The 14,786-nt window shown below is 36.9% G+C and overlaps 1 protein-coding gene across 6 annotated transcripts in view; it reads right to left on the reverse strand.

Annotated features, from left to right (window-relative positions):
* Nucleotides 1-616: 616 nt before the first annotated feature.
* Nucleotides 617-14,786, reverse strand: part of LOC100988175 (zinc finger protein 569) — a 60,037-nt gene continuing 45,867 nt past the window's right edge. For all 6 annotated transcript variants that reach the window (XM_063600220.1, XM_063600219.1, XM_055103117.3 and 3 more), the window contains one exon: nucleotides 617-3,880. In XM_063600220.1, the coding sequence (XP_063456290.1) occupies nucleotides 2,058-3,880 (1,823 nt within the window). In that variant the 3' untranslated portion in view covers nucleotides 617-2,057. The remainder of the gene's footprint in view (nucleotides 3,881-14,786) is intronic.

Raw genomic sequence — 14,786 nt, forward strand, 5'->3', positions numbered from 1 at the left:
ATCCACTGGGCCCTTACCTGGCATACATAAAATCACCAGCATCTGCATCCCCATTTATTGATCCAGAAACAAAGAAAAGCTTTGTTGAGATATATAGAAATTGCTTCTACTCTAACACCAATAACTATTCTTGGCATCATATATTAGAATGTAAACTATATTTTACAGTATGCATGAATGGTCTCTTTCCTTCACTCCAAAACCAACCCAAATGAAGGTGGATTTCTTTCCCCAAATGGATAGCCAATTATCCCAATAATAAAATAATTGTTTTGTTTCTATACTCCTTTCAACTAGAAAAAAATTTGAGTTTAAAATTAAAAATTGGCCTCAAATAAATGTGAAAATACTGCTGATTTTATTATTCCAATTAACATGAAGAGACAGTAAACAAAATAATACCTTGTCAGGTATGTTTTGTGTAAAGACAATCTTCTATAAATATTAGTATCTGATCAAGAATAAAAATCCATTTTAAAATTATTTCTCCAGGCCCAGGTTTCCCCCACCCATTTGATTCTTATTTTTGAGAAATTAGGAAAATAAAAGCAAGAAAAAACAATTTTAAAAACCTATATAATTAATTTGGACAACCAGATTTGTCACCACTGTCATATTTGCTTTCACTCTTTTATTAAAGAAATATTACAGATAAATATAACAACTCCCACCAAACCTTTCCCACATCCCAAAAGGCAACCAAGTCGTATATGGATCCATGACCAATACACAGTACCGTTCTTTGCAAGATCTTATTAAATTATACAAATGTTATACTGTGTTCCTTTGTGCATTTTAATTTTTTCTCTCAATATTATATATTGTAATCTATCCATATAACTATAGGTAGATTTTGTTTCTAAATTCTTTATTTTATCACAGAAATGATCACACTTATTCATCTATTCCACAATTGATAAAAATTTGTTATATCCAATTTTGGGCAATACAAACCATGATTCAGGAGCACAGTGATATATATCTCTTTGTGTACATTTGTGGGTGCCTGTGAGGCCAATACACCAAAATTCAACAGACTATTCCATGTTTACGTGTTTTTTAAAGAAATCTTGTTACCCTAAAGTAACAGATTCTACTTTCATCATAGTTTTAAAATTTTGCTTTTTATATTCTGGTCTTTAGTTGGATTTTATTTTTGTATATGATATAAAGTAGAAAGCTAAAATTTTTCTCCTATGAACCTTCCATTTATTAAATAAGCCATTCATTCCCCAATGATTTCAATAGCACTGTCATACACAGAATTCCTGTATCTTCTTGGATTTTTGTATGAATGCTCACTATCTTACTACTGCTTGATTTATTCACTTGGTAATACATTGTTTAAATGACAGCAGCTTTAAATAAGTATATGATATATCTAATAATAGAGTGTGTCTTCTCTACTTGCTTTGTCAAGTTTGTTTCAGCTATTTGTGTTTCTTTACTTTTCCACATAAAATTTTTGGATAAGTTTGTGAAGTTCCTTAAAATAAAACTGATGTAAACTTCAGAAGTATATTAAACTTAGTGATTTGGGAGAGAAATTATATTTTTACAATGTCAAGTCTTTTCAGACAAAATATCATTTTTCAGGTATTCTTTTGTGCCTTTCAACATATTTTATAACTTGATAAAGACCTAACTCATTGTTGTGTTTATTCTTAGGTTTTCTATCAACACATTTTCTAATTATTTCTTGTATAAAAGTTATTTTTATAGTTCTTCGTTGATACTTGTTTTCCTTACTTCATACATTGGCTAGGAGCTCAAGTGTTGTGTTGTTATGCTGATGGCAGATACCTTGTTTCAGATTTCAATGAGAATGCTGATTAAATATTATCAATAAGATGTCTGCTGAAAGTTTCTGGCAATCAGCTTTTTCATTATATAATTTGTCACCTTGGAAGAATTCTCTAATGTTTCATAAATTTGTGGCTTTTTCAGAAGGCTATCCCACATTCATAGTTTTCTACTCTGGAAGTGATCATGTAATGTGCAATGAGGTGTTAATTCCTTCAGATGGCCTTGCCATATTCACAATATTCATAGGGTTTCTAATGAGTATGAATTCTCTGGTGTCTAACAAGGTGCGACTTTTGGCTGAAAGCCTTGCCACACTCAATACAGTGATAGGGCTTCTCACCTGTATGTTTTCTCATATGAAGGGTAAGAGATGAGATTTGAGAGAAGGCTTTTCCACATTTACTACAGTCGAAGGGTTTCTCACCTGTATGTCCTCGTATATGTATAGTAAGGGATGAGCTTTGGGAGAAGGCTTTTCCACATTTATTACATTCATAGGGTTTTTCACCTGTATGGCCTCTCATGTGCACAATAAGGGAAGTTCTTTGAGAGAAGGCTTTCCCACATTCATTACATACATAGGGCTTCTCACCTGTGTGACTTCTCATATGTAAATTAAGCAGTGAGCACTGAGAGAAGGCTTTACCACATTTATCACATTCATAAGGCTTTTCCCCTGTATGACTTCTCAAATGAAGGGTAAGGGATGCAATTTGAGAGAAGGCTTTACCACATTCATTACAATCATAAGGTTTCTCTCCAGTATGAACTTTTTGATGTGTAATGAAGTTTTGCTTTTGGCTGAAGGCTTTACCACATTCATTGCATTCATAGGGTTTCTCTCCAGAATGAATTTTTTCATGAGCAATGAGATTTGATTTCTGGCTAAAGGCTTTCCCACATTCCTTACATATATAGGGTTTTTCCCCAGTATGAATTCTCTGGTGTCTAACAAGATTTGACATCTGTATAAAAGCTTTCCCACATTCATTACACTCATAAGGTTTCTCTCTAGTATGAATTTTCTGGTGTGTAATGAAGTTTTTCTTGTGGCTGAAGGCTTTTCTGCATTCCTTACATTCATAGGGTTTCTCACCAGTGTGACTTCTCATATGTACAGTAAGGGCTGAGCTTTGAGAGAAGGCTTTTCCACACTCATTACATTCATAGGGTTTTTCACCTGTATGAATTCTAACATGTATAATAAGCATGGAAAACTGAGAGAAGGCTTTACCACATTTATCACATTTATAAGGTTTTTCTCCTGTATGACTTCTCATATGAAGAGCAAGGGATGCAATTCGAGGGAAGGCTTTACCACATTCATTACATGCATAAGGTTTCTCCCCAGTATGAACTTTCTGATGTGCAATGAGGCTTTGCTTCTGGCTGAATGCTTTTCCACACTCATTACATTCATAAGGTTTCTCTCCAGTATGAATTTTTTCGTGATCAATAAGATTTGATTTCTGGCTGAAGGACTTCTCACATTCCTTACATGCATAGGGCTTCTCTCCAGTATGAATTCTTTGATGTCTAATGAGATTTGACATTTTAATGAAAGCTTTACCACATTCATTACATTTGTAAGACTGCTCCCTACTGTGAATTTTATAATGTTTAATAAGTTTTTCCTTGTGACTGAAGGCTTTTCTACAGTTACTACATTCATAGGGCTTCTCTCCAGTATGAATTCTCAGATGTCTGATGAGGTCCAAAGTCTGATTGAAGCCTTTTCCACAATGATTACACTTAAAGGGGGTAATGACAAAATGGGATGAGCTATTACTGTATGATTTCACAGGTTCATTATATTCACAATGTTCCTTTCTCATAAGGCATTTCACATTATTATGACAGTCAAAATTATGTTCTAAACACTTTCCAAATAAGTCATACTCATAGAGATTGTGTCTGGAAGGGAAAAAATCAGAGTTCAGAGGAAATACATTTGCAAATTTCTTTTGACATTCATTGCCTTTTTCTTCAGTCAGTGTTTTCTGGAATTTAACTTCAACTTGTCTCAAAAGTCTGTCCTGGTTTTTCTGATGCTCATCAACTCCCCATATTTCTCCTAAAACAGAATGCAAATAAATATCACTTACAAATTTTTTTCCAATATTGTAATATGAAGAACATTTTGAAAAATATGCAATTATGGGACTGATTATTGGTTTAAGCCCTACTCTCCCACTATTAAAACATTTTCAACTGCATATATCTCATCTCTGAAGTTCTGAGAAGGAAATTCAGGAAAGGAAATATGAGTAGAGGCATATATTTATAAATACAAATAGCTTTGATTGCTTTAAAAAATGATCTGATAGAAAACAAATAGGTAAATAAATAGGAAATGCAGAATGTACGAATGAAGTAAGAAGAAATAATGATAGAGAAAAAAAAACAGGAAGCTAAAAAGTATAAGATCATTTTGCAGGACTCTATTAAAATACATTTTTATAATCTAAACACTTTTCTGGATTGTAAATTACTAAAACTGACACTACAAGATGCAAAAAACTTATCTAAACCAATTTCCATAAAATGAAAAGAAATATGAAAAGTAATTCCCTAAAAACAAAAAGGAAAAACCCAGAGATCCACATGAAAATTCTAACAGATTTTAAAGGACAACTCCTATGCTGTCTAAAATGTTGTGAAAGAAAAAAGACAAAAATTCCTGATGTTTTTGTGTATGAAACATATATTAATACCAAAACCTGACAAAGATGACACACCAAAAAAGCAAACTATCCAATTTCATTTATGAAAACCATTGTAAAAATTCTATGTAAAACATCAAAATGACCCAAAAGGAAAAAAGTGACCCAGAGGCACATTAAATATAAAATATATCATATTTGAGTTGAGTACATTTTTTCCAGGGATACGTTTCAATAATAGAAAGTATATTACTATAAATAAATTAATGAAAAATGTCAAGTAATGACATTTGAAAAAATGAAAAAATCAAGTAATCATTTCTGTAGATATTAAGATAATAAAACTCAACATCTATTTTTCATTTAAAAATCCTTTATATAAAATAGGAACAAATAACATTTAATTTGAGAATAAAGTACAGTACAGCCCAAACACCAGCACTTTACTTAATGGAAAACATCCAGAAGCATTCACATTAAAGTCAGAAATAAGAAAAGATGAGTTGTCACCACTCATTGCAGTACTAGGTAGTACAATTAAATAAGAGAAATAAATCAGAGGTATGAAAATTAAGAGGCCGGGCGCGGTGGCTCATGCCTATAATCCCAGCACTTTGGGAGGCCAAGGCGGGCGGATCGCGAGGTCAGGAGATTGAGACCATCCTGGCTAACACAGTGAAACCCCGTCTCTACTAAAAATACAAAAAAAAAAAAAATTAGCTGGGCATGGTGGTGGGCACCTCTAGTCTCAGCTACTTGGGAGGCAGAGGCAGGAGAATGGCGTGAACCTGTGAGGTAGAGGTTGCGGTGAGCCAAGATCACGCCACTGCACTCCAGCCTGGGCGACAGAGTGAGACTCTGTCTCAAAAGAAAAAAGAAAAAGAAAAAAAAAAAGAATATTAAGAAAAGAGTTGCCCCTCTTTTCTTAATTAAAAGGCGTGAGTGCAGTGGCTCACGCCTGTAATCCTAGCACTTTGGGAGGCTGAGGCAAACAGATCTCTTGAGCTCAGGGGTTCAAGACCAGACTGAGCAACATGGCAAAACCCCATTTCTACAAAAGATACAAAAATTAGCTGGGTGTAGTGGTGCAAGCCTATAGTCCCAGCTACTAGGGAGGCTGAGATGGGAGGATCACCTAAGCCTGGGAGGTTAAGGTTGCAGTGAGCGGAGATCACCACTGCTCTCTAGCCTGGGGGAAAGATTAGGACTGTGTCTCAAAACACAAAACAAACAAACAAAACAACAATAACAAAAAAAAAACAGGAAAAGAAAATGAAAATTAACATTATTTGTCAGAAACAAAACTGTTTACCTGAAAAATCAAGTCATCTGAACAATTATGAAAAGTAAGAAATTCACTACATATGAATTGATATTTATTTTGAAAAACCTTCACATACAGACATCTACAGTCATCCCTCATTATCTATTGGGGACTGGTTCCAGGACCTCCCGTGGATACCAAAATCCATGGATGCTCAATGCCTTACATAAAATGATAAAAGTATTTTCTTATAACTTATGCGTATCTTTCTGTATACTTTAAATAATCTCCAGATTACTTATAATACTGAATACAATATAAATGCTATGTAAATCATTGTTATACTATAATTTAAAATTTGTATTATTTTTTATTGTTGTATTGTTATTTTTTGTTGCTTTTTTCCCCTGAATATTTTCAATTTGTAGTTGCGGAAAGCATGGATAGAAAGGGCTGACTATATTTAGAAATTATAGAATTAAAAACTACATTTACAATGACAACAAAAAGTATGAAAAATATACAAAAATAAAAAATGTCCAAAAACCATATGAAGAAAAGTTTAAAATGAACACACAGACTTGAACAAATAGAATGGTGTTATGGATTGAATTGTGTTATGGATTGAATTGAAGTCCTAACTCCTAGTGCCTCAGAATGAGGCTTCATTTAGAAATAGGGTCATTGAAGATGAAATTAGTTAAGATGAGGTCAAACTGGAATAAGAGAAGCCCCCATGCAATACGACTCGTGTTCTTAGAAAAAGAATGCTACATGAAGAGACAAGAGACATGGAAGAAATGCCATGTGAAGATGGAGAGACAGAGTAGAGTTATGCTGCCACAAACCAAGGAATGTCTGGGGATACCAGAAGCTGAAAGAGGCAAGGAAGAATCCTTCCCTACAGGTTTCAGAGGGAGTATGGCCCCACTGACACCTTGATTTTAGATTTCTGGCCTCCAGAACTGTGAGAATAGTTATTTTTTTTATTTTTTAGAGACAGAGTCTCACTCTGTAACCCAAGCTGGAGTGCAGTGGCGTGATCTAGGCTCACTGCAACCTTCGACGCTGGGGCTCAAAAGATTCTCCTACCTCAACCTCTCAAGTAGCTGGGACTAGAGGCGTGCGCCACCACACCTGGTTAATTTTTTTGTATTTTTAGTAGAGATGGGGTTTCACCATGTTGCCCTGGGTGGTCTTAAACTCCTGAGCTTAGATGATCCACCCGCCTTGGCCTCTCAAAGTGCTGGGATTACAGGCGTGGGCCACCACACCTGGCCAATTCCTGTTATTTCTAAGTTACCCAGCTTGTGGTACTTTGTTTCAGCAGCCCTAGGAAACTAAGAAAAAGGCATTAAAGCATTTTAGACAAGAAAATTCAATGGCATAAAGATGACATTCGTAAGTTAATATATCAGTTTAAAGCGGTTTCAATAAAAATGTTTGAAAATAGCTCAAAGGAAAATGATACTGGGGGTTGCCACCATAGAAGGGAAAAATGTGTAAGAGAAGAATTACTTTTCAATATATATCCTTTTGTACTTTAAAAGTTCTGTTCTGGCCGGGTGCGATGGCACACGCCTGTAATCCCAGCAGGTTGAGGCATGTGGATCATGAAGTCAGGAGTTAAGAGACCAGCCTGGCCAACATAGTGCAACCCGGTCTCTACTAAAAGTACAAAAATTAGCCGGGCATGGTGGCACGTGCCTGTAGTCCCAGCTACTCGGGAGGCTGAGGCAGGAGAATCGCTTGAACCTGGGAGGCGGAGGTTGCAGTGAGCCAAGATCGCGCCACTGTACTCCAGCCCGGGTAACAGAGTGAGACTCCATCTCAAATAATAATAATAATAATAATAATAATAATAATAATAATAAAAAAAATAAAGTTCTGTTCTATGAGTATGTGTTTATATCCAGTCTAAACAAATAAAATTGTTCTGAACACTGCAATAATCAATAAAATGAGAAGAACCAATAGGAAGGTTAAAAACTGGATGACAGAATTGGAACATAAAACTGGAGGGGCCCACCTAGGTTAATTGTATAGGGGCAAATATAGTGACCATAGGGAAAAGAAATAGTAAGAAGTTGAGGTTAAATATGGTATACTAAATACATGAGTTTAGCTCAGATTCTATCCAAAAGTGCACAAATATGGTATCATTTAAAAGGCATAAACCAACGAAGACAAAGACCATAACAGACAACAATGGATGATAGATGTAAACATAATTTTAGCAGATGGAAGAAGATGAAAGGACTATTATCTAACAGAAGAACTGAGAATGCTAAAACCCATGTGCCTGCAGACGAAGATGTCAGAAAGCAAATTCCTACTATATAACTAAAGAAAGGCTGAGAAATTAGAGAAGTCATGCACCATGAAAGGTGGGAATGAACAGGGGCCCTAAAAAATAACAAAATTGAATGGAAGTCTATAAGGCAAACAATTGCCTGCACTGTGCAATGAGGTACCTATCACTCCCAAGAGAAGATGGGAAGACTACTCTCTGCTTCTGGAGAAATGGAACCAGATAGACTCTAGAGTCAGGGACACCAGGCAGAAGACTACAGGGAACCTAAACTGGCTCAAACAAGGATATCAAGCAAAAGTTTACGTACTTAATAAGGCTGAGATATTCAGTTCCCTATTGCTGCTTACTTCCAATAGGAAAATGGAAATTTTTCTCCTCTCTGCTAGCATCTGTTATTTTTTGACTTTTTAATAATGGCCATTATGACTGTTGTGAGATGGTATCTCATTATGGTGATTTGGATTTCTCTAACAATCAGTGATATTGAACTTTCTTTCATAAGCTTCTTGGCCATATTTATGTCTTGAAAAGTGTCTGTTCATGTCCTTTTAATAGGGCTGTTTTTTTCTTGTAAATTTAAGTTCCTTATAGATGCTGGATATTAGGCCTGTGTCAGATGCATAGTTTGCAAATATTTTCTCCCATTCTGTAGGTTTTATGTTTACTGATAGTTTACATAAATGATAATCTTGACTAAATATATTACAACGAATATACAAAAAGATAAAATAAAATCTACAAATCAATAATTCAAAATAGAAACATAGGCATACTTCAGAGATACTGTGGGTTCAGTTCCACACCACCACAATAAAGCATGTCACACATTTTTGGTTTCCCAGTGCATATAAAAGTTATGTTGGCTGGGTGTGGTGGCTCATGACTGTAATCCCAGCACTTTGGGAGGCCGGGGTGGGTGAATCATTTGAGGTCAGGGGTTCAAGACCAGCCTGGCCAATATGGTGAAACCCTGTCTCTACTAAAAATTCAAAAAAATTAGCCGGGCATGGTGGCAGGCGCCTGTAATCCCAGCTACTGGGAGGCTGAGGCAGGAGAATCGTTTGAACCTGGGAGGTGGAGGTTGCAGTGAGCCGAGATCATGCCACTGCACTCCAGCCTGGGTAACTAAGAGAGACTACGTCTCAAAAAAAAAAAAAAAAAAATTTAATACTATATACTTAGTCTATTACGTATATAACAGCATCATGTCTAAAAAATGTACTACACCTTAATTTAAAAATATTGCTTAAAAATGCTAACAATCATCTGAACCTTCAGTGAGTCATAATCTTTTTGCTGATAGGTGTCTTCCTCAATCTCAATGTTGACGGCTGCTGACTAATCAAGGGGGGATTACAGAAAGTTGGGGTGGCTGTAGCAATTTCTTTTTTCTTTTCTTTGTTTCTTTTTTTTTTTTTTTTTTTGAGACAGAGTCTCCCTCTGTCGCCCAGGCAAGAGTGCAGAGGCTAGAGTGCAGTGGCTCGATCTCTGCTCACTGCAACCTCTGCCTCCCAGGTTCAAGCGATTCTCCTGCCTCAGCCTCCTGAGTAGCTGGGATTACAGGTATGCGCCACCACGCCAGGCTAATATTTTTTGTGTTTTTAGTAGAGACGGGGTTTCACTATGTTGGCCAGGCTGGTCTCGAACTCCTGACCTCGTGATCTGCCCACCTCGGCCTCCCAAAGTGCTGGGATTACAGGTGTGAGCCACTGCGCCCAGCCCCAATTTCTTAAGATAACAATGAAGAGTCACATTGACTTTTCTTTCACAAAAAGTTTCTCTGTGGCATGTGATGTTGTTTGATAGTACTTTACCCACAGTAGGACTTCTTTCAAAACTGTAGTCACTCCTCTCAAATCCTACCACTGCTTTATCAATTATATTTATGGAATATTCTAAATCATTGATTTCCACAATGTGCACAGCATCTTCACCAGGAGTAGATCCTAAAGAAATGACTTTCTTTGTTCACCCATAAGAAGTAATCCTTATCCCTGCAATCACGAGACTGCAGCAATTCAGTCACATCTTCTGGCTCTACTTCTAATTCTACTTCTCTTGCTAGTTGCACATCTACAATTACTTCCTCCACTGAAGCCTTGAATCCTTCAAAGTCATCCATGAGTGTCGAATGAACCTCTTTCAAACTCCTGTTGATATTCTGATCTCCTCTCCTGAGTCATGAATATTCATAATAGCACCTGGAAACATAAATCCTTTCCAGCCAGTTTTTACACTTTTTAATTTACTTTACCCAGATCCATCAGAGGAACCATTACCTATGGAAGCTATTACATTACAGAATGTATTTCTTAAATAATAAGACTTGAAAGTCAAAATTACTGCTTGATCCATGAGCTGCAGAATGGATGTTGTATTAGCAGGCATGAAAACCAACACTGATCTCCTTGTACATCTCCATTAGAGCTCCTGGGTGACCAAGTGCACTGTCAATGAGCAATACTATTTTCAAAGGAACTTTTTTTCTCGTGAGCAGTAGGTATCAACAGTGGGCTTAAAATATTTAGCAAATCAATGCTGTAAACAGATGTGCTGCCGTCCAGGCTTTGTTATTCCATTTACAGAGCACGAGCAGGGTGTATTTAGCATAATTCCTAAGGGCCCTAGGATTTTCAGAATGGGAAATGAATACTGGCTCCAACTTAAAGTCACCACCTGCATTAGCCCATAACAGGAGGGTCAGTCTGTCATTTGAAACTTTGAAGCCAGCCACTGACTTCACCTCTCTAGCTGTGAAAGTCCTAGATGGCATCTTCTTCCAATAGAAGGCTGTTGCATCTACATCGGAACGCTATTGTTTAGTTAGCCACCCTCATCAATAATCTTAGCTAGATCTTCTGGATAATTTACTGCAGCTTCCATCGGCTCTTACTGCTTTACCTTGTATTTTTATGTTATGGAGATGGCTCTTTCCTTAAACCTTATGAACCAACCTCTGCTAGCTTCAAACTTTTCTTCTGCAGCTTCCTCACCTCTAAGCCTTCATAGAATTGAAGATAATTAGGGGCTTGTCCTGGATTATGCTTTGGCTTAAGGGAATGCTGTGGCTGGTTTGATCTTCTACCCAGACAACTAAAACTTTCTCCCTATCAACAATAAAGCTATTTTGCTTTCTTATCATCTTATCATTTGTGTGTATACTGTAGTGGCACTTTTTTTTTTTTTGAGACAGGGTCTTGCTCTGTCACCTAGGCTGGGATGCAGTAGTGTGATCTCAGCTCATTGCAACCTCCACCTCTTAGACTCAATCGATCCTCTCGTCTCAGCCTCCCAAGCAGCTGGGACTACAGGCATGCACCATTACATCCGGCTAATTTCTGTATTTTTAGTAGAGACAGGGTTTCACCATGTTGCCCAGTCTGGTCTTGAACTCCTGGGCCCAAGCAATCCACCGGCCTCAGCCTGCCAAAGTGTTAGGATTACAGGCGTGAGCCACCACACCTGGCCAGCACTTTAAATTTACTTCAAGAACTTTTCCTTTGCATTCACAACTTGGCAAACACAAAAGGCTTTGCTTTTGGTCTATCTTGGCTTTTAACATGCCTTCTTCACTAAGCTTAATCATTCCTAGCTTTTAATTTAAAGTGAGAGATGTGCGACTCTTCCTTTCACTTGAACACTTAGAGGTCATTGTAGGGTTATTAATTGCCCTAATTTCAATATTGTTGTGTTTCAGGGAAGAGAGAGACCCAGAAAAAGGGAGAGAGACGGGAATGGGTGGTCAGTAGAATAGTCAGAACACATACAACATTTAACATCAATTAAGTCTGCCATCTTACATGGATGAAGTTTGTGGCACCCCAAAACAATGACAACAGTAACATCAAAGATCACTGATCACAGATCCCCATAACAGATAATAATATAATGAAAAGGTTTGAAATATTGCAAGAATGTGACACAGACACACAAAGTGAGCACATGCTTTTGGAAAAATGGTGCCAATGGACTTGTTCGATGCAGGGCTGCCACAAGCCTTCAATTTATAAAAAATGCAACATTTGCCAAGCACAATAAAATAAAGCATAATAACATGAGATATGCCTGTATAAATGCATGAGGAAGAATCATTGAGAAAACAGAAAGGGATAAAAGTTTACCAGCAGAACCAAGGAAATAATTGGAAGAGAAAAAGAAAACCACCATTGAAATGAAGAATATTATGGTGCGGGGGGAATAGAACTTTCACCATTAGAATTACGGTACAGCAATGTCACACTGCAAAACAAGGTAATGGATAAGACAGACATTCTGATGCATCACTGGGTCTATAGGACATAGCACAAACCTCCAAGAATACCTCTCTACCCACCTATCCCACACAAAAAATAAACAATAGGAAAACAAGCAACTGTTAGCTAAAATCAGAGAACACTACAAATAATTTCATACCAAAACATTTGAAAATACAGATGAAACAAATTTTCAAATATAATAGATGATCCTGGAATATCAATGTGTGGTAACTTTTTACAGATACAGAGGAAATTTTAATATTTACGGAAGTTACTTTGTCAACTCTGAAAATTTGAAGACTAGAATTAAGTGGGTAATTTCATGGAAAAATACAACCTATTATCAAAAACTAATGCCAAAAGACAAAAATATATTTACATACACATAGGATAGTTATAAAAGGAAAAATGAAAAGAGTTGTCAAGGAAACTTCCCTCAGAAATACACAAGGTCCAAATAGTTCAACAGGTAACATCTACCAAATTTTCTAGGGAGTTTTAACACTAATGCTATATAAATGCTCTAGAGCATGAAGGAAAGCTTCCAAATTCTATTTATAAAACCAGTCTAACATTGACATTAAAAACTTTAAAAGTATAAACAATTATTTAAATTCATAGCAAACATAAGAGGATGAGTCATTATTGAGAAATATCTAAACATAATTGACCCATATACATTTTTAAAATTGTGATAATCTCCTATAGGAACAGATTGTTTTAACTACATGAATATTTTAAAAAGTCGAGGTGGCAAAAAAGTACTTCAACGAGGAATAATCTCTTTGGGAAAAAAACACAAGAAAAACATATGACGGATGATGTGCCAATCAGCTCAATATGTTAAGAGTTCATACAAATTAAGAACTCGACAGAAACAAGGGCAAAGGATACCAACTGTTTATTAAAACAAAGAAATATAGATTGGAAACATGAAAAAATGCTTGCCTTCACTCATCATAAAGGAAATGTAAATTCAAGCTATAATTAGCTACCATTTTTCACCTCAGTTTGGCAACGATTTTTTTAAATGCTAACAGACTACACTGGTTGAAGTTACTGGTGGAAATATAAATTATTACAGTCTCTTTGGAGGGCAAAAATGACTTTATAAAATTCAAAATACGTGTATATGGACATATATATGTATGTGTATATATGTATATGTGGGTATATATAGATGCACACCTACATTACATACACTTGCATATGTACATGACAAATATATCAGAAAATGGGAGCTACCAAAAAATCAGCACTGACTTAAAACTTTTATTGAAATAAAGGGTGGTAGTGATTATTGAAGTATGAGAGTAAAACCTAAAAATACAGTGGGAAGTATGACTGTACGATATTTCAGACATTTAGAATGGAAGAAAGAAGAGAAAGTAAGGGACTATAAATGTCAGTAGGTTTGATTTAACAACTGCAAATTAGTGAATGTATGCAAAAAGAAAGGATCCTGTATATGAGGGTGGATGGTACTCCCGAAGATGCTAATAATAGAATGAATATCAAAGTAAGCCTGGAAACTTATTAGGAAAGGTTGGTATCTAGCACACAGGTAAGAAAGCCAACCAGATCTCTAAGTTCTGAGGAAAGAAATTAAGAATGGTATCTAGAAATGACATCTTAGGTTTATAAAAGAGTTTGCATCAATGGTCACTTTTGTACTACAAAAGTGTACATCAGGCCAGGCGCGGTGGCTCACGCCTGTAATCTCAGCACTTTGGGAGGCCGAGGCGGGTGGATCACTTGAGGTCAGGAGTTCAAGACCAGCCTGGCCAACATAGTGAAACCCCATCCCTACTAAAAATACCAAAAAGTTAGCCAGGCATGGTGGCGCATGCCTATAGTCCCAGCTACTCGGGAGGCTGAGGCATGAGAATCGTTTGAACCCAGGAGCCAGAGGTTGCAGTGAGCCAAGATTGCACCACTGCACTCCAGCCTGGGTGACAGAGTGAGACTCTGTCTCAAAAAAAAAAAAAAAAAAAAGCCGGGCATGGTGGCTCATGCCTGTAATCCCAACACTTTGGGAGGCCAAGGCAGGCAGATCACGAGGTCAGGAGATCAAGACCATCCTGGCTAACATGGTGAAACCCTGTCTTTACTAAAAATACAAAAAATTAGCAGGGTGTGGTGGCACGTGCCTGTAGTCCCAGCTATCAGGAGGCTGAGGCAGGAAAATCACTTGAACCTGGGAGGTGGGGGTTGCAGTGAGCCAAGATCGCGCCACTGTACTCCAGCCTGGTGACAGAGTGAGACTCTGTCACACACATACACACACAAAAGGTCTACACGCTTTCTGAAAATATATATATATTTTTTGAGACAGGGTCTCACTCCGTTGCCTAGGCTAGAGTGCAGTGCTGTGATCATGGCTTACTGTAGCCTCAACCTCCTAGGCTCAAGTGATCCTCCCACCTCAGCCTTCCAAGCAGCTGGGATCACAAGCGTATGCCACCACACGTGGCTAATTTTTT

Source organism: Pan paniscus, chromosome 20 (genome assembly GCF_029289425.2).
Source record: "Pan paniscus chromosome 20, NHGRI_mPanPan1-v2.0_pri, whole genome shotgun sequence".
Classification (NCBI taxonomy): Eukaryota; Metazoa; Chordata; class Mammalia; order Primates; family Hominidae; genus Pan; species Pan paniscus.